Raw genomic sequence first — 20241 nt, forward strand, 5'->3', positions numbered from 1 at the left:
AACAAGTGGCGGCGCAGTCACGCCTGGACCGGTTCGCGTATGAAAAGCCCGGCTCTCCCTCGCAGGAGGCCAAACCACAATCAGGCAAAACGACCGACGTGCCCAGTGGCAAGAAGGCGACAATTGACGACGTCATGAGAGCCCTCACGCAGGTACAAGCCACGGTGGGGTCGATCTCAGCTGAGATTACGCTCATAAGGGCTGACTTTCATAAAATGGCAGAGAAGGTGAACAACATGGAAGTGGTGACCAAATCCTTGGTTGAAGACGTGTCTGAACTGCAAGTTAGCATGGAACGCGTCTCGAAAGAGAATAAGGAACTGCGCGAAAAGCTCGATGACCAGGAAGGGCGCTCAAGACGGAACAACATCCGTATAATAGGTGTGCCAGAATCGGAAGACACGAGGGCGATGGACCTATACGTAGAGAACCTGATTAAAGAGACTCTGAAGCCCAAAGGCCTCTCAGCATTCTTCACAGTGGAAAGGGCGCACCGGGTACCAGGAGGACGCCATAAGACGGGCGCTAACCCCAGACCAATAATAGCGAGACTCTTCAACTTCAGGGATCGAGATGCCATCCTACAGGCGGCGAGGAACTCACCTCCCATTAAGATCCAAAACGCGACACTGGCATTCTTTCCTGACTACACAGCCGAGGTGGCTCGGAGGAGAAGAACCTTCTTTGAAGTCAAAAAAGAACTGAGGGCCAGGGAAATCCCATACTCAATGATCTTCCCGGCCAAGCTTCGGGTCGTGGCTGACAACAAGACTTGGTTTTTCGATTCCCCGGAGGTGGCGCAAGACTGGTTAGAGGGATGGAGACCGACGGGCCTCCCCCGTCGCTCCAACAGACAGAACAAACACCGTAATGCTGGCTCTCGGCAGGACTCGCAAACCAACGACGAAGACGCAGAGGTACATTCTCCTTTGCCTGATCAGCATGAGGACAGTGCGGACGGGGGGCTGTGAATCACTGCTGCTGACTGGATGAACCGATGAAAACGATGACTGACAGGGCCGCTTTGGACACTGGGCGGAAGGGCCTCCGCAGCTGAGGAAGGGGGCCGCCGACCACGGAGAAACCTTCACCCCAGCGAGCAAGTACTATGTTATGGGTGGGGATCAAGCACTCTGCTGAGTTGGGGGGGCGGGCAGTTTGGAGTCCGTTGAGCAGGGGGGCAGGGAGGGGGGGAGTTGGGGGTAGGATGGGGTTCTGGTTCTTAGTTTCTACAAGGGGTCAAGATTGCTACGAAGGGGCACATGAACACAAACTGCTACCGTCACGACACTGTACGCAGAGTCGCCACACGGACCTCCTGGTCCTCCATGCACACAACTTCTCAGTCCGCATACCCGAACAGGATGGGGGAGGGCACTGAAGTAGGGCGGGCGTCCCCATTGAGACTCATGTCATGGAATGTGAGAGGTCTGGGCGACAAAATCAAACGAGGGCTGGTCCTGCAGAGTATAAAAAGGGTGAATCCCGCCCTGGTCCTACTACAAGAAACACACCTCACAGGCACGGCCACAAGGGCCCTAGACAGGAGGGGCTATAGCATGGTGGCCCACTCTGAGTTCACGAAAGGGTCCCGAGGCACCGGGATACTAATTCACCGCTCGTCCAAGTTTGTCATCCAATCAGTGGCAGTGGATACACAGGGCCGCTTCGCAGCGGTGCATGGACAATGGGAGGGAAAACCGCTCAACATAGTATCGGTATACGTCCCGCCGGCACTGCACACTATAGCCTTCTCGGAACTAGGTAAATTCATATTAGACCTTCCAGAGGGGACTCTTATACTGGGCGGAGATTTTAATGCAGTGGCTCATGACTCCCTAGATCGATACCCAATACGTACACAAACACCGGCACACTCCAAATTGCACGACTTCATAGAAGCACAAGGCTTAGTGGACATATGGAGGCGGCTCCACCCGGTGGACCGGAACTACACATACTATTCAACAGTTCACGACAGCCTGTCGAGGATTGACTACTTCCTGACGTTGGAGGGGGGACACCTCACTTTCACTGACTCTCAGATTAGACCGCGAGGGGTCTCAGACCACTCCCCGATAACACTGACTCTCTCCAGTCAGGAACGGACCAATAGGCGGCTCTTCCCTATCTATCCGGGATACCTTGGGGTGCCTGACATAGCCAAGACCTTGAAAAGAAACACGCGATCTTACCTCACCGAAAATGTGGGTTCGGTGGCGTCGCCTACGATCCTGTGGGAGGCCTACAAAACGGTCCTCCGCGGGCAGGCGATCTCAGTGATCGCACAGCACAAGCACACGCAGCGTCAGGAACTGATAGGGCTAGAGGGACAACTTGACAAGGCAACGCAGGACCATGAAGGGAACCCGAATGGGGACACACAACACGCGCTCCGAATAGCCCAGCAGCGGCACACCGACTTTCTGCGCCGTAGAGTGAGGGAACGTATGTCAGCTACTGCGAGTCGGGTGTACGACATAGGCGACAACGCAGGGAAACTCCTGGCATGGTTGGAGAAAGCACGGGGAGGTCAGAGGGCCATACTTCAGTTGAAAGACCCTAATGGCGAGATGCATACCAGTCCGGCAAGAATAGTGGAACTACTGGCAGACCACTTTCACTCAGTGTACACCCCTGAGTATGAGGTCACACGAGAGATGGCGGAAAGCTCGCTCTTGGGAGTGCAGACCCGCACTCTCACCCCCGACCAACGGGACGAGCTTGACTCCGACCTGACAGCGGAAGAAATACAGATGGCCATAACGGCACTACACCCGGGGAAAGCGCTTGGCCCCAACGGGGTCCCGATAGAGTGGTACAAAATTATGTCCGAAACACTATCCACACCATTGCTGGAAATGTTCCAAGAGTGTCGGGAACAAGGGAGACTGCCTCCTGACCAACGTACGGCCACGATCGTTGCAATACCCAAGCCCGGCAAACCCCCTGAGGACTGCGGTTCGTACCGCCCGATTTCCCTCCTCAACGCTGAGAGTAAAATCCTGGCGAAACTGCTGGCCACCAGGCTCCTGCCTCACCTGACACATTTGATACACCCGGATCAGTCGGGCTTCATGCCGCACCGGAGTACGGCGCGGAACCTGAGACGGTTGCACGGGGTGCTGGCGCGAGCCACGCGGTTGGGGGAACCAGCGGCGGTACTGTCACTAGATGCTAAAATGGCGTTTGACATGGTGGAGTGGCGCTATCTCTTTGCGGTCCTGGAACATATGGGCATTGGCCCGACGTTCATCTCATGGGTCAGACTACTGTATGCCGAACCCGTGGCGCGGGTGACCGCGAACGGCCACATCTCAAGAGAGTTTCCGCTGGCACGGGGCACGAGACAAGGGTGCCCACTCTCGCCACTACTGTTCGCCCTAGTGCTGGAACCCCTAGCCACAATTATCAGAACCACCCGGCTGCTGAAAGGCATACAATGGGGAGGTGGTTGGGAAGATAGAGTATCCCTATATGCCGACGACATGCTCGTCTACCTCATGGACCTCACGAACAGCATCCCGGTCCTATTGGCACTGTGCGAGACCCACGGTACAGCCTCGGGCTACAAACTAAATTGGTCCAAGTCCATAATCTTCATGGTACAGGGCGACCTTCCAGCCTTGCCTGAGGATTGCCAATTGATCATAGAACGCATCTCCTTTAAGTACCTAGGGATATGGATCACGAGGGATTATTTGACCTTCATGGAACTTAATCTTAAGCCCCAGCTGGAAAGGCTGAAGGCGGACGTACGCCACTGGAAGAATCTCCCCTTAACGCTACTAGGTAGAGCAGCGCTCTTCAAAATGATGGCGCTGCCTCGCTTCCTCTATGTCCTAGAAAACACGCCAGCGATGGTCCCCGTATCATTTTTCCGCCACGTAGCGGCGCAGCTGTCCGGCCTTCTGTGGGGTGACAAACCGGCTAGGGTTGCGCGATTGAAGTTGACCAGGGACTGGTACAGTGGAGGGATAGCCCTCCCCGACCTCGAACTGTACTACTGGGCCGCTCACCTCAAGGTGATCAACCAATGGATCCACGCGGCACAGGACGACCCGGCATACGAGGCTGACAGGCACCAGCTGGGCACGTCCACCCTTCTGGCCCCACTCTACAACAAAGGAATAGTGAGGAAGCTTGAGGGACCTACCAAACACACAGTAGCCATCTGGCACAAAGCGCAGAGGCGGCTGGCATGGGAGGGAGTGATCACTAATCTCACGCCACTATGGGACACAAAAGCACTCGGCAACCTGCGCAGCTCAAAAGGGTTTACACAGTGGGATACCATTGGGATCTCCGTGGTGGGCGACCTATGGACAAGAGAGGGCGTGCTCTCCTTTGCGACCCTGAGGGAGCAATATAACCTAGAGGTGACCGAAACTTACAGATACATACAAATTAGGCACGCACTCTTGTCGGTGTTAGAACCAGGTGTTACGCTGCCGGAATCGGCCCCGTTAGAAGACCGATTGCTTACGGACTACATGGAGTCCAGTGCAACCTCCCTCACCTACCGCAAACTGATGAATAACCTGCCGGATCCCCTTGGAAAGTTGAAGGAGTACTGGGAAGATGAGGTAGGAGACCTCGATGAGGCGGACTGGAACGCAGCCCTGGCATCGCCCAGGGAGGCGGGTATTTCCACACGATTCAGGCTGGTCCAACTCAAGGTACTACATAGGGTCTACTACACTCGCACCACACTATATAAAATACACAGGGCAGAACACCCATATTGCCTAAGGAAATGCGGGGAGGAGGGCACACTGTTCCACACTATATGGGCCTGCCCTATCATACAGGACTACTGGAGGCGTGTCACGCGCACGATCAGCCAGGCCCTTCACAACCCGTTCACGCCTGACCCCAGAATTTGTCTCCTGAATGTATGGGGCCCAACAGATTTGTCATTGCATGCCAGGGGCTGGGTGGTCATTGGTGTAATGATGGCAAAGCGGGATATAGCGAAGAATTGGGGGGCACTAGAAGCACCGACACTGGCGCAATGGTGCAGGAATATGGACGTACTCATGGTGACGGAGAGGGCGGTATATCAACAGAGACGAAATCCACGTAAATGGAACAGGATTTGGTCACCGTGGAATACATACAGGGGGGACATTTGTGAGCCTTTGCCCGAAGGGGAGGATGGGGACAGCTCAGGGGACGATGAGGATTTGGAGTGATAAGAGGGGGGAAGCGGGAGGCCCAGGTGCACTGCATGGCCCCAGGACTTGGGAAACACAAGGGGAAGACAGAATGACATTGCTAGAGTCTGTCTTTAGGATTGCTGACCGCCTGTCTGCGGACCATTGTTATTATAGCCTACAGTTCACGACCATATAATGCAAACCCTGAAGTAGCAAGCTTTATGTTGGGGGGGGGAAAACTTAAAAGTTGCTCTATTGCTCGTGGGCAGCTGAATGTTGACGCTGCCCTACAATGCGATTAACTGTTATTGTATACCATGTGATGGCAACAACAAAAATAAAACGTTAAAAAAAAAAAAATATATATATATTTTAACCTAAAAAATTGAATTTAACATTATAAAATAACTAATACAAATAACTTTAAAAAAACAAAAAAGAAATCGATATTATTGACAACTATATTTTTGCGATCTATATTTATAAAATCATTATTTCTACATTACAATTAAAGTCGATATTTTTGCAATGAAAAAACGTACCTCGAACATTTGCACCTTCGATATTCTTGACTCGATATTCTTGCATTTTAATATTTTTATGTTGATATTCTGTCTCTGCACCGTGTATATCACAGCAAAGCAATATAAATACCATTATCAAGCCTACACTGGTCCGCACCAATCCTTGAAGGGTTCTTTTTGGAAAGGGTACATTTGGACAGGTCCTTGACTGAGTTTGAGGGTAGTCTTAAAAACAGCCTGCACACATGTGCACACAAGTGTGTGCATGTGTTCACATTCAAGCAGCCCTGAGCTTATTACCATAGCTGCTCTGGGCCTTATCATTAAAAAGTTCAATTTGTGGTTTGAAATCCCTATTCAAGTATAACAGAGCTTATAGTGACTGATACTTTGGTATAGAGACTCATTCACAGCAAAAGTCCATAAACCAGGGTATCCAAAAATGAATAATCTAGGGGTAATAAATAGGTGGAACTCATTTCTCATAGTACCCTTTTGTTTGGACACAAACCTAATTAAGAGTAATTCTTAGAAGGATGATCTTTGGAACTCTGCATATGTAACCTTATATGATCAAACTATCGTGGAATGACGTGGTCTAACAAGGTCGTTTGTTTCTGCAGGTTCGATTTATGGAGGTACAGAAGATTCGGTATGTTTGGGACAGCTCGGAGAACCAGTTTACAAAAATTGGGTATGGTTCATTTTCTCTACACAAACAATTGATGAACTGTTTGCCTCCAGTCATAAGTTGATATTTGGGAGTTGGAGAAGTTCAAGCATCCTATCACCTCAGGCATCTTAGACCTGTTAAAGCCTGGCATAGACTTGAGTCAGTGTCCCTGCTCCTGCAATGGCAAGTCACATAACTTCCAGGAAGAACACAAAAATTCCACCATCTTCAAGACCTATTAAAGAAAATCCTTCTGTGCCATCCAGATAAAGCCTGTTAAAGTAAACCATTTTAACAATAAACCTACCTGTATTACATTTATTTATAAACCAAAAGATCCTCTTTTCCTCTTTGGTAGATCCACTGGATATTTCTCTGGCTGCCTATAACCAGAGCATGCCATGTTTTGCTCTTCCGTCACTTCAGAAGACTGTGTTTGTTATTTCTCCTTGCTATCTTCAATCAGTGCGTGCCACATGTGGCTCCTTTATTTGGTAGAACACGGCAAGCAAAGTCTCAAATATGCCTGGCCCTCCCAACATTTGATGAGAAAGGGACAAAAGGCATTTGAAGCTTGCGGTTATGATGCATCCTTAACTTCCCTCTGGCCCCAACTTAAGTCCTTTCCCCTCTTACTACCTCGTAGTCTCTTCAGTCAAAGTAATGCATTCCTCTTACAGACACTCCTATATTTCACCTCAGCCAAGTACTGCATCTACCTTAACAGAATAATTCTCAGGTTAAATCCCAGATCATCTTCCATGTCTCTTTTCCGCTCAACTAGCACTCTGCAGTGCCTATGGGACTAGGACTGTTCTGATTCCATATGAGGTTTCCTGGTAGCTTGGCACTGCCAACAGGGGCTAGGATTCTGTCACTCCTCGGTTCACTCCACAATATACTTCCTAGTGGCATATCCCTGTTCCCTGAAGCTTGCATTCTGTTACAGCTAGGCATGCTCTATATTGTACTTACGAGTGGCGTAGCACTGCCCAAGGGGCCAGGATTCTGGTGCTCCTGTATTAACTCCATGTTGTTTTTCCCGGGTTTGAGTTAGTTCTGTGTGACCGTATATTCCATAACATTGGTACTTATGTTGCCAGATTGTTGGTATATGCTTTCATGGCCACTTGCACATTCACTACACAGCAGGATGTTCAGATTGCTTGCATGGCGTGTAGCACAATCTCTTAAGGACATATTGAATAACAGATTGCATGACATTATTGAGTGATAAATGTAATGGAAAATTTGTCACAAAGTAAATGACAAATATGTGACAGACTGAAGTATACAAAAAAGCAAAGGGTGGAATGCATGAATTATTCTCAGCTACTGGTGGTTACTCTGGCTAACGTCCCAGTCCTTCTGTGTTTTGCACATCATGTCACCTCAGTTTACACCCAGCCATGTGAAAATCAGTCTTGACCCTGCTCCGATAGGAACAGTTATGCCTGAACTGCCAGGTCAGGTCCTTCCAGAACCAGATCACATGCAACCCAAGACCGGTATTGCCATGGATAAGGCTCTTCATTAAGGCGCAGCTTGGTTTCGGCACATGGAACCCTGATAATTGCTATATTTTACTACCACAACAGCAGTCAAAAGGGCCATTTTTGTTGCTTGCACCAAGGCCAATGGTATCCTTGCTGTGCTACTGCTGACTGCCAGCACTGGGGGAATAAACTTTGGAGCTGACAGATGCTGGTCGAAGCAGACAAAGCAAGAGTGTGTATGAGATAGGGGGTAAACTTTGCCCAATAATCTTGTTGTAAATGTAATGAAAGATTTGTTGCAAGTGACACCACTCAGTTTATTTGGAACATCTTTCATGTGTCCCAAGAGCACCACACGGGGGTGGACATGAGTTCCAGATCTATCAGGTCTGACACAATGGGGTCAATTCCGATGTCGCCAAAAGTGCCTTCTCAATGCTATTCATAGGCTTACCTTACGTCCGACTCGTATCCGGAGATTTTTCCTACAAACTGGCAAGTACGATGGGTATCACAGGCAAATTTCCAACCGAATCGTCCCCTCCAATTTGTGCACCATGTCAGTGGTGAACAGGAACAGGAAACCCGGAAAACAAGTCGTATGGAGGCGCAACATAACCAATTTCTGGATACGCAAGTACAATGCGTATTCAATACCCGTACAACAGGGCGCCGCCTCCAGCACGTCACAGCATTCAGCCGAGGCGTATGAAAGCTCCGAGTTGCACCAGAACATGATCAACAGGGACGAGACGGAGCAGCCATGTATCCAATCACGCATGTCTTCCCCATACTGTGCGCCCATCATTACCGACGCGCACGACGCAGAAGGTAAGTCAGACACCTACAACACACCAAAATGCCATGAGTACATGAAAGGAAACCTCACCATAGGGAGGTGGATGCCTATCCCAAATAGCATATCCCACCCATTGGGGGTGGATGCCTATCACTCACAGTATTGTCCACCCCGAAGGGGGTGGATGCCTATCACTCACAGCATATCCCACCCATAGGGGGGTGGGTGCCATTCACTCTCAATTTTGACCATCCCAAAGGGGGTGGATGCCTATCACTTGCAGTATTGTCCACCCCATAGGGAAGTGGATGCCTATCACTCACAGCATATCCCACTCATAGGGGGGTGGGTGCCATTCACTCCCAATTTTGACCACCCCACAGGGGGGTGGATGCCTATCACTCACAGTATTAACCACCCCATAGGGGGTGGATGCCCATCACTCACAGCTTATCCCACCCTTAGGGGGTTGAATGCCTATCACTCCCAGTAATGTCCACCCCATAGGTGGGCGGATGCATATTGCTCCCAGTATTTTCTATCCCATAGGGGGGTGGTTGCCTATCACTCTCAGCATATCCCAACCATAGGGGGGTGGATGCCTATCACTCACAGTATTGTCCATTGCATAGGGGGTGGATGCCTATCACTCACAGCATATCCACCCATAGGGGGGTGGATGCCTATCACTCACAGCGCATCCCACCCACAGGGGGGTGGATGCCTATCACTCACAGTATTGACCATCCCATAGGGGGTGGATGCCAATCACTCACAGTATTGTCCACCCCATAGGGGGTGGATACCTATCACTCGAAGCATATCCCACCCATAGGGGGTTGATGCCTATCACTCCCAGTATTGTCAACCTCATAGGGGGGTGGTTGCCTATCACTCCCAGTATTGTCCACCCCATAGAGGGGTGGATGCCTATCACTCACAGCATATCCCACCCATAGGGGGGTGAATGCCTATCACTCACAGTATTGTCCACCCCATAGGGGGGTGGATGCCTATCACTCCCAGTATTGTCCACTCTATGGGGGATGGATGCCTATCACTCACAGTATATCCCACCATAGGGGTGGTGCCTATCACTCGGAGTATTGTCCACAACATAGGGGGGTGGGTGCCTATCACTCACAGTATTGTCCCCCATAGGGGGGTGGATGCCTATCAATACGACCATCCCCACTCATAGTGGGCAGGATGCCAGTCAACACCAAGATACACACACATAGGGGTCGATTCCGATCCGGTAAAATCACCGTCCGTACGATTCGTATCCGGAGCCGTTTCGGTACAACTCGTACACACACCATACGACTCGGCGAGTACGATCCAGACCGGGTGATCAGGACGCGATTCTTACGGGCCACGTCAGGTAAGGGCGATGCGTATGGAAAAGCGCACATTCACATACACACCGTACGGCTCGTACACCCCATGATCGTAGGGGTACGGCTCGTACACCCCATGATCGTAGGGGTATGGCTCGTACACCTACGATCATGGGGTGTACGAGCCGTACCCCATGATTGTAGGTGTACGAGCCGTACCCCTACGATCATGGGCTGAAGGAGCCATACCCCTACGATCATGGGGGGTACGGGCCGTACCCGGGGGGGTTGCACTCGGCAACTCTGGGCATTAGCTTGCCTAATCTCCACATTGGCCCCATCAACGCCGGGGATGTCTGGTTCCACCTTGGGGATTCCCAGCAGAGACCATCCCACAGGGAAAGCGAAAACGGGTTCCCCAGCGGTATACAGCGCCAGGACGCCGACTGGCAACAGTGCGCTTTACAAGTATACACATTACATTACACATTACATTACATTACATACGATGACTAAGCAAACTATCCCCTCTACCATATCTGCAACATTGTAATTTTGCAACACATGTGTACCCAAAATGTAAATGTGTGTCACTAATATCCTACATCAACTGATCATTGTGGTAATGGTGTCTAAATCTCCCATCACTACAGTGAGTAAAAGGTGATTGTGGGGTTCAAAATTCCTACATCTACTGATCATTGCGATAATGGGGTCTAAACCCCCATCACTACAGTGACCTAAAGGTGAATGTGGGGTCCACCAATCCAGCATCTTGTGATCATTGTGGTAATGGGACATAAACCCCCCATCACCACAGTGACCAAAAGGTCATTGTGTACATGAAAATAGCAGCATCTCCAAAACAGCATGCATGATGTGTTACATAACCACATTGATTTTGTGAGGCAAATATTGCAGTGTATCACAAGAACACCCACTGCCCTGTACAGACAAGCAATGGCCATGATCCCTAACAATGACTCCAGTGTACAGTTAGACAATGTGCAAAGTGAGCACCATGATGTATACACACATATCTACACCAACAGACACACACAATAAGTAATCCTGTGGAGACTGTAGATGTCAGGTGACCAAGTTCCATACCGTGTCAGGAATGGGAGATACCAAACATGATGAATGTGCAGGCTGATGAGCAAGGAGATGCAGGGACACTAGGGCAAAATCTCCAAAAAACATACTGCCATTGACCCAGAAAATACATAACAGTGCAGTGCTGCAGATGCAAACATACAGACACCATTACAAAAGCAAGTTCTTGATACATATCATCAACATCATGTACATCAGATGTAACACCACTGGATAACAAAAATGGCTTTATTCAGCTATAAAATATATATATAAATGTTCATGCCACGAAGTGAAAAGGCGAATGGCCAGTCCAGCAAAGAGTCCTACCAGGGTGACATGTGACAACTTGACACCCATTTATTGCCTGCACAGCTAAGGACCAGGGACATCTCACCCCTTGGAGGGGCATACATAGTAGCAGGCCAGGCACTGCAGGGACAGGATCAGGGGAACAGGAGAATGGAGCAGGGAAGGTGTGGTGGGTGCAGGAGTGACAATAGTAACTGCAATGGAAGGGTCTGACACAGTGGGCACCGTCACCACTGCTGGGCACAAGTCAGATGTGGTGTTTTCCTGCACCACTGCAGTGTGCGGGACAGATGTGGTGGACGGGCTCTCAACTGCAGTGCCCATGTCAGACGAGGGGATGTGCGTCCTACTGCAGTGCCAACATCAAGAGGAGTACAATAGGGTTCAGATGAGGAGGGCAGGACAGAGGGGGAGACACAGTCTCCACTCCAATGGCTGGGTCAGGCTGAGCATGTGAGGTGGGTGTGGAAGTGAATGTGGAAGAGGGTGAGGGCCTAAGCATCTTGGGGAAGTGGTATGGGTGTGTGGGTGAACCTGGTGCAGGGAATGGCTGTAGGACCATGTATTGGCGTCCTGGGGACTGCAGGATGGAGAGTGTGAGGTGGAAGTCTGTGTTATAGGTGGTGTATTACCATTCCTGGTCCGGGGAGACTTGCGGGTGGGGGCTTCAGTGTTTGTGTGCCTTGGGGAGGGTGTACGTTTTGAAAGGGAACTCCCCTCTGTTGGTGTTGACTTCCTCTTCCCCTTGTAATTTGGAGCAGATGGATCTGTGTGGACGAGGCCAAGGTCACAGAGGAAGAGCTGCTTGGAAGTGGGGGTAGTAGGTGAGGCAAGGGAAGGTGTTTTGGAGGAAGAGGTATCTGAGGAATGCGGAGTGCTTGTGGATGCCTGTATATGTGTCTGTGACCCATCCCCTGTGTATGTGCCAACAGTCTCTGGAGTGTGCGTGCTTGTGGATCCAGAGTTTGGCTTGCATGACTATGTGCTGCTTTTGGGTGATGTGTTGAGTGCATGTGCAGAAGTGTTTGTATGTTTGACAGGCAGGGGAGTTGTGACTGTGAATGTGGCAGAGGTAGCAGGGGTTATGGCCTGTTGGAGGACGGACACTGCTGCAATCTGTGTGGCGGCCATGGTCCAAATGGTCCAATGTAGGGTAGACATGTTAGATGAGATACCCTCCATGTAGGACACCAGTTGGCTCAACAGACTTGTGTGAGAATGGAGGACACTCAGCATTGGTGTTTGCCCTACGTGGATCTGTTTAGGTAAGTCCACAGACTCCACACTCAGGGCAGCAGTGGAGACCGGGGCAGGGGGTGCGGTGCCTGGCACGAAGCAGACATGCTCCCTTACACAGGAGCCTCCATGGACATCTGGGATGGGAGCAGTTGGGAGGGTGGAGATGGTGGTGGTGGTCGGGCCAGACTCACTAGTTGTTGTCGTGGGTCTGCTGACACCTGCATCCACAAGGGAGTCATCACTAAAGCTACTGTGTACCTCAGCCAAGGTGGTCGTAGCTGAGGTCTCCTCAGTGTGGCTCCCCTCACCCTCCATGCCACTGGGACCCTCCAAGTCCTCTGCAGTGGACCCTGTCTGGCTCTGCTGATCCTCATTGTCCGTAGCGCTGTCTCCTCCAGTGGCCGTAATTGTAACTGCAAATCAACAGGGTAAACAAATAAACATCAGTCACTTGCATTGTCATCACACATCACAGTCAGTCCAGCACATTACAGCACACATGCGTGCATCATTTGCAGGACATCATTCAAAGTGCTGACACATATTTTTAAAACACACTTGTCAGTCTGCCAGTAAACCATGCCCCCATATCCTACCTGTCGATGGAGACATCAGTCTGGTGCATGTAGCCAGACACTACTCATATGTGCACACATGCACCACATAGACAGTTGTCAAGACTGCAGGATTTGTGATGGAAATGTGTCAGTGCACACATTTACCATCTCCTGCCACTTACTTTTTACACATGTCAGGCTAAGGGATGGCCAAAGTCATTGTCAGTAATATGGATATGCTTCCTTCACCAGACACCATGATGTGCTGGTGTATTGTTGGACAATGCCACAATTGAGTGCATGCATGACAACTTCCATCCCTGCAGGATACACTATTGCAAATGAAATAACATGCAACAGGGTAGTCTGGGTAATCAGTCATTGCTGCCTTCTGTCACGGAGCAGTGCATCACAAAAGCAACAGTCTGCATTGTATCTCATTCATGTATTTGTGGGGAATATCAGCCCTGCATCTGTCAAGCGCACATGTTGCCCCACTGCTACCCATATCTTAAGGCTACGGATGATCCCACGTCATACAAATGCCACAGTAGAGTGACAGCAAACACAAGTCTGTCAACATGATCACATCACAGTCTGATGACAATGAAGTATAGCTGCCTGCACTTATAATCCGAATACACCATTAGGCATAGTCAAGTCATTACACACCTACGTTCGACCCCATCGTGAAGATCCAACAGCCACATGTCAGCTGGCTGCCCACCCAAAAATATTTTACACCCCAGGAGTCTAAAAAGCTAGCCCACTCCACAATAAGACAGAGGATGACACATTATTGCACATTGCACAAAGCATTACATTTACTTTCACACACATGATTAGGAGAACTGAGTGTACTCCATGTCCGGAGTAGGCGTACCTGACCCGGTCCATGTGCAATATGGGATTAGCCTAAACAGTAGGCATGTGTCCATTCATGTGTGATACACATGATGTCCAGATGTTCAGAGCCCACAACATTGTCACACCTGCTGCATGTGTGTTTGGGAAACACCCCAGACACACATGTTGAGCCAGAGCATCATCTAGGACACGTATTTATGTCCCTGTGCATGTCATAACTCTGTCAATGTGCAGATGCATGTCAATTAATTCCCTCACTCATGAAGGCAAATACAGTCTGCGAGTAGAAGATGCTGTTCCCCACAACAACCTTGGACAACAGCAGGGCCCCTCCCCCCATGTGAGACATGTCACTGTTTAAAAGGGACACTCTTGTGAATCAGATGAGAAAGGGCCATTACAAAATGAATGCACATAATCCTAGTCCAAGCAGACAGACAAACTGTGGAAGCGTAATCAGGCTGAAGGAATGCAAAGATCATGTTAGACACAGTTCACAGACAAGGCATGTACTTACCCCCTCCTTGCTGATTCTGGCCTTCAACAGCCCATCCAGGTCAGAGAAGATCACTGCCAGGATCCTGTGCATGTGGTGGGTTATGGTCCGGTGTCTGCCCCTACTGCGAGGAGGCGACAGCTTGAGCTGGACTTTAGCGATGTGTCTGGTCCAGCCATGTAGGTCCTGCCACCTCTTCTGGCACTTGCGAATGTGCCGCCTGTGGACCCCCACAGATATATCTGCCTGTGCAATGGTCAGCCATATTTCCTGTTTCTGAAGGAAGGTTGATACCTGTGAGGATGACAAAGTGAAGATACCATAACTACACATGCAACCTGTTTGTGCATCACACAGTTGTATATATATGTAGTTTCACAAGGGCATCTGATTTACACAGGTTGTGCAACTATGGTGATCCTGTGCACTATGGGTACCCACACACTTTGTGGGTAACAACTACTCAGTGAGCATGCTATCCGCTGGTGCACACAATGCTATTAGTGCTAGTCAGACAACATGCACAATGAGAGGATGTGGTCTGCACACTCACCTGCTCCCCTGGTTTCCAACACAGCTTGCTGTACTGGATGAAGGAGGTCGTCCAGCAGGGCCTAATTCTCCTCCTCTGTGAAGGCTGGGGCCCTCTCCATAGTACGTGCCATAATTGGAGCCAGAGGATACAGATAGACAGCAGCAGTGGTAACAGAGAGAGGTCAAACTGGAGCATGTAGTGCAGGCAAGTGAGCTCTCAGGGTAAGAGACAGCCTTATTTCTGTGCTGCAGGGGCCTATTCTATCCCATGTGTCAAAACCGATAGGTCAGAGTCATTCGTATCCTATGAATTAGTCCAATCCATGAGATAACACGAATCGAACAGGCCTACTGCAATGTTCAAAATAACTGCATCATGACAGTTATGTTTTTGATACATTTGTGTCAAAAGAGAACCGACTCGTACCGCATGTGAATCGTGCACGATGCAAAAAGCGTGTCTGTCACCATGATGGCCAACATCCAAACAGTTTGTCCGGATCGGTCAGGATGTTGCAGAGGCGTATTTTGAAAACTCACCTGCGTCGTACAACACTGTATTGGGCATGCAATTTGTCAGTCCGGCTCGGTCAGGAGTTCGCTCACGCATCCATGCAATAGTCACTCGCGTTGTACAACACTGTCTTGGACATGCAATCTGTCAGTCCGGCTCGGTCAGGAGTTGGCTCATCCATACCTGCAATCGTCACCTGCATCATACAGCACTGTTTTGGGCATGCAATCTGTCAGTCGGCTCAGTCAGGAGTTGGCTCATGCATCCGTGCAATAGTCACCTGTATTGTACAACAATGTATTTGCCATGCAATCTGTCAGTCCGGCTCGGTCAGGAGTTGGCTCACACGTACATGCAATAGTCACCCGCGTCGTACAACAATGTATTGGGCATGCAATCTGTCAGTCCAGCTCAATCAGGAGTTGGCTCACGCATACATGCAATGCCCACTCATCATGTCAGGCAATGAATGTAAAAATAATGGCATGCTGTGTGCCCTGTGAGGATGGAGTTAAGCACATGTGATTCTAGCTTGCAGTGCAACTATAGCAGTGTTTGTGAGGAGCATGACTAGTGTGAGTGACCACTTCAAAGATCATCCTCCTATGCTTGGCCACTGTCCCAGGGGATCATTGTATTTACACAGGATATATCCACACGTAATCACAGCATCATCCGATTATGATTAAAGTTCAATGTGTTAATTCCTTTCGACTGTGTCCACAGTATGTGAGACTTGTAAAACGCAAGAACTTACTGCTGAAAGTTGTCACAGTAATGTAGAATTATCTCATCTTGTAGTTGTCATGTGAGTTGCTGTAGTGTCTATGTGTCACTGAACCGCATGTATGCATGTCAAATACATATGTGCAACACATCATCAATGTTCTGTGTCTGTGATTCGACATGTAGGTCATACATCACATCATGACTTGCCCACACCATGACATTGTTGGGTGTGGTGGCACTGGCAAGCTGTCTGTATGTAGTGTTGTTGCTAGGTTGTAATACCTTATCTATGTCTGTGTACCTTAAGTACATGTGCTAGTTGACCTAGAAACCCATGGCTGATACTTAACTGTGTGTGTGTTGTGAATGTTACGATTGATCACATGGAGAGTGACCGACAACAGTGAGTAGTCACCGTACAACACTGTGTTCTTTGATGATACATGACATAATTGAGTGTATGTTCATGCTCACATAACTGTCTTTTTTGGATTAGCTCAACCTCAGACATCTGACTTCACTGTGTCATCATTGTAAGTGTAACGCGATATGTTACATCAGAATTACTTGATGTTTAATGTAGAGAGTAATATGTGTACATACTTTGTCATGTGTCCCGCAGGGGAACAAATGTCCACAGACCCTTCCCTGATCTTGCAACCATGGTGGAGCGTGAGTACATGAGAAAATAGAGGTTCATGAGGGGATTCATTTCAGAATTGACAGACCAGTTGTCACCACACTTGCAACCTGGACGCACATATCCCTTTGCCCTGACCACGAAGATGAAGGTGATGGCAGCACTACATTTTTTTTTGCCACTGGATCATTCCAGTTTACTGTGGCTGAAGCTGGTGACATGTCCCAGACGATGTTTAGTTGAGTGCTCTGGGATGTGTGTGAGGCTAAGTTGAGTTTCCTCAACCTATACATACAGTTTCCTACACCGCCATAGTTCCATGCTGTTAAAGATGATTTTTATGCTCTGTGACACATGCCACATTTGATTGGATCAATTGATTGGACACATGCGGGTTTGGCCGCACCACAAGTCCATGAACAGGGTTACAGAAATTTAAAACACTTTCATTCAATCAAAGCCCTTGTGGTATGTCTGGCGGACCAGATCATCTTCCATGTATGTGTGCATTTTCCGGGATCTGCACCCGACGCGTACATAATGAGGATGAGCCGGATACCTCAGCTGATGCCCCAGCTCAGGAATGAGCTTGCATGGCTTGCCGGTGAGTCATGTTGTAATTTTCTGTTGTGTGTTCATTGTCTGTCATGTTGTGCCTTGTGTTTGCTCTGGTGATCCTTTATAATTGAAAAACTGTAGGAGACTCTGGATACCCCAACATGCCCTGGTTGCTGACACCGCTCAGGAACCCGGTCACACCTGCTGATGTCCGTTACAACGGGGCACATGGACGGACCAAGGGTGTGATTGAGCGCACAGTTGGACTGATGAAGACCAGATTTCGCTGCCTGGACCGGACAGGAGGTACCCTTCAATATTCCCCAGATAAGGTATGCAAGATCATGATAGTGTGCTGCATGCTTCACAACCAGGCTGTGAGGAATAAGCTACCGCTCATCCAGGATGACAGGGACCACCGGCCACCATTATGGGAGGACCCAGTCCTGGGGCATGTTGCCAGTGATGAAGAGGAGGAGGAGGTGGATGCCCCTGGGGTTTCCGGAACGAAGATCCACCACAGAGCAACAGGTTTCAAGAGGGTCCTGACCAACGGAGTCAAGTAGAACCTCTGCCGGAATCTCCAGGGGCATTCTCTGCAAACTGCAAGCTTATGATTGTAGAGGGAATACCCCTCCCACACGTATGGCACCTTAGCGCGTGCAACACATTATAGATCAAACACTCATTTTTAGTGTAGATCTCACACTCACATATTTACGGTCCTGAGGAAAGCCAGTTATTAATGAAAAGCCTGGCTGAAACATGTAGACCACCCACCGGATGTAGGGATGTAGGAGTCCCTAATTGTTACTCCACCAACATCCACTGCCTTGTTTTTATTTCTACCAGCAGTTTAGAGATTAAAGAAAACCCCCTAGGGTATTGGGACCACTGGATAGCTTTTAAATTTCACCTTCACTCCACTTTTACTGCACAATCAGTAAAATACCAGCTCCATTGTAATACAGGTTTTGAAGCACACCCGGGACACATTCGGTGTCACTGGGTGGGCCCGATGATGAAGCATGCCACCAACTAGGTTGGTGGGTGAGGGCTTCTTAAGGAAACCTAACAGTTTCCTTGTTTCTCTTCTCCATACAGTCCTGAGTCCTGTATCACGCACTAAATAGGCTAGTCCTCTCTTGATTATATATAGTTATGATGGTCACCACTACATTGTTGAAATTAGTCCTAGCTTGCATTCTCGCTCCGGTGCCTACTCGACTCACGGGGTCACACTCTGCGACTCTGGGCAATAGCTTGCTTAATCTCCACTACGGCCCCTCGCGGCGGGATGCCTGGCTTTCACCTTGTGGATACCCTGCCGTGGTATCTCACAGGGGAATACCAGGACGGGTTCCCTAAGCAAGCGCCTTGAGACCTTCGGGTGATTCGTGCGCTATATAAATCGAAATACATTTACATTTACTCAGACAATAATTTTGGTCAGTGTTTCAATTTTGTTTGTTCATTTAAATACTTAGAACAGTCATCATTTGTGTTTTGTTGCTGCATACATTTGCACATGATCACTGCATGTACATTCTACTTGTTCTACATGGAGAGAGAAGAGTCCCAGGGATGGTTATTTGCCTTTTCATGGTCAGAGCTGTGAGGTACAGGGTGTTTAGTGCCTGAGTTAGACTGTGTTGACTTCTACCCCACTTTCCAATTGCAAACAGACCAGCTTACCGATCATTGTCAGAGGATCAATGACAGTGAGGGTGGTAGTTTTCAAGGATGCTGACACCGCTGACTGATGTTGAATTACAATGCAAAAACACAACAATGCCTTATGCACATGACGGTAGGCAGACAAAATATTGATTTTTAAATATCGACATACAATAATGTTGATGTTTAAATATCGAAGGGAGCAGAATATAGAAGGTAAGTAATATCGATAGTTTTAATATTGATGGGACAGAATCTCGAAGGTAAGTAATATCGATTTTGTTAATATCGATGTTAGTAATATCGAGGGTACTAATATCAATGTTAGTAATATCGATGTTACTAATATCGATTTTTATATAATTTTTATGTATATTATTATGTATTTCATATGTACTATTTTTTTAATGTGATTTATTAAAGTTTTGTATTTTAGTACCGTAGCGGGTTGTTGGATTATAGGGGAATAGGGTTTGAAGTAATTTAATTATACTAATTCAATTTTTAATTTTTAGGAATTATAAATTAATTTGAATGAATTGGTCATTAATTTTTATGAATTGGTAATTAATTTAAATTAATTGGTTAATTGGTAATTATGCTCTGTAGCGGGTTGTGGGTTTATAGTGGAATAGGGTGGGAAGCAATTTAATTATAATAAATTAATTATACATTTTTATGAATTATACATTGATTTTAATTAATTGGTAATTCATTTTTATTAATTGTAATGAATTTAAATTAATTGATTAATTGATACTTATGTTCTGTAGCGGGTTATGGGTTTATAGGGGAATAAGGTGGGAAGTAATTTAAATGTAATTAAGTAATCATTTATTTTAATTAATTGTTAATTATATCATTGTTAATTATTTAGTAATTGGTAAATCATTTTTATTAATTGATTATTTGATAATTATGTTATGTGGTTGGTTATGAGTTCATAGGGGAGTAGGGTGGAAAGTAATTTTAATGTAATTAAGTTATAATTTATTTTGATTAATTCTGTTTGTCAATGATATTATTGGTGAT

At 48.0% G+C, this 20241-nt stretch overlaps 1 protein-coding gene across 3 annotated transcripts in view; it reads left to right on the forward strand.

The window, feature by feature from the left end:
- Window positions 1–20241, forward strand: part of LOC144791850 (putative cation-transporting ATPase 13A4) — a 395602-nt gene that overhangs the window by 100101 nt on the left and 275260 nt on the right. For all 3 annotated transcript variants that reach the window (XR_013602482.1, XM_078666633.1, XM_078666634.1), the window contains one exon: window positions 6307–6377. Coding sequence is in view for 2 of the 3 variants with exons in the window: in XM_078666633.1 (XP_078522759.1) it covers window positions 6307–6377 (71 nt within the window). In the remaining variant the exon portion in view is untranslated. The remainder of the gene's footprint in view (window positions 1–6306; window positions 6378–20241) is intronic.

Source organism: Lissotriton helveticus, chromosome 11 (genome assembly GCF_964261635.1).
Source record: "Lissotriton helveticus chromosome 11, aLisHel1.1, whole genome shotgun sequence".
NCBI lineage: Eukaryota > Metazoa > Chordata > Amphibia > Caudata > Salamandridae > Lissotriton > Lissotriton helveticus.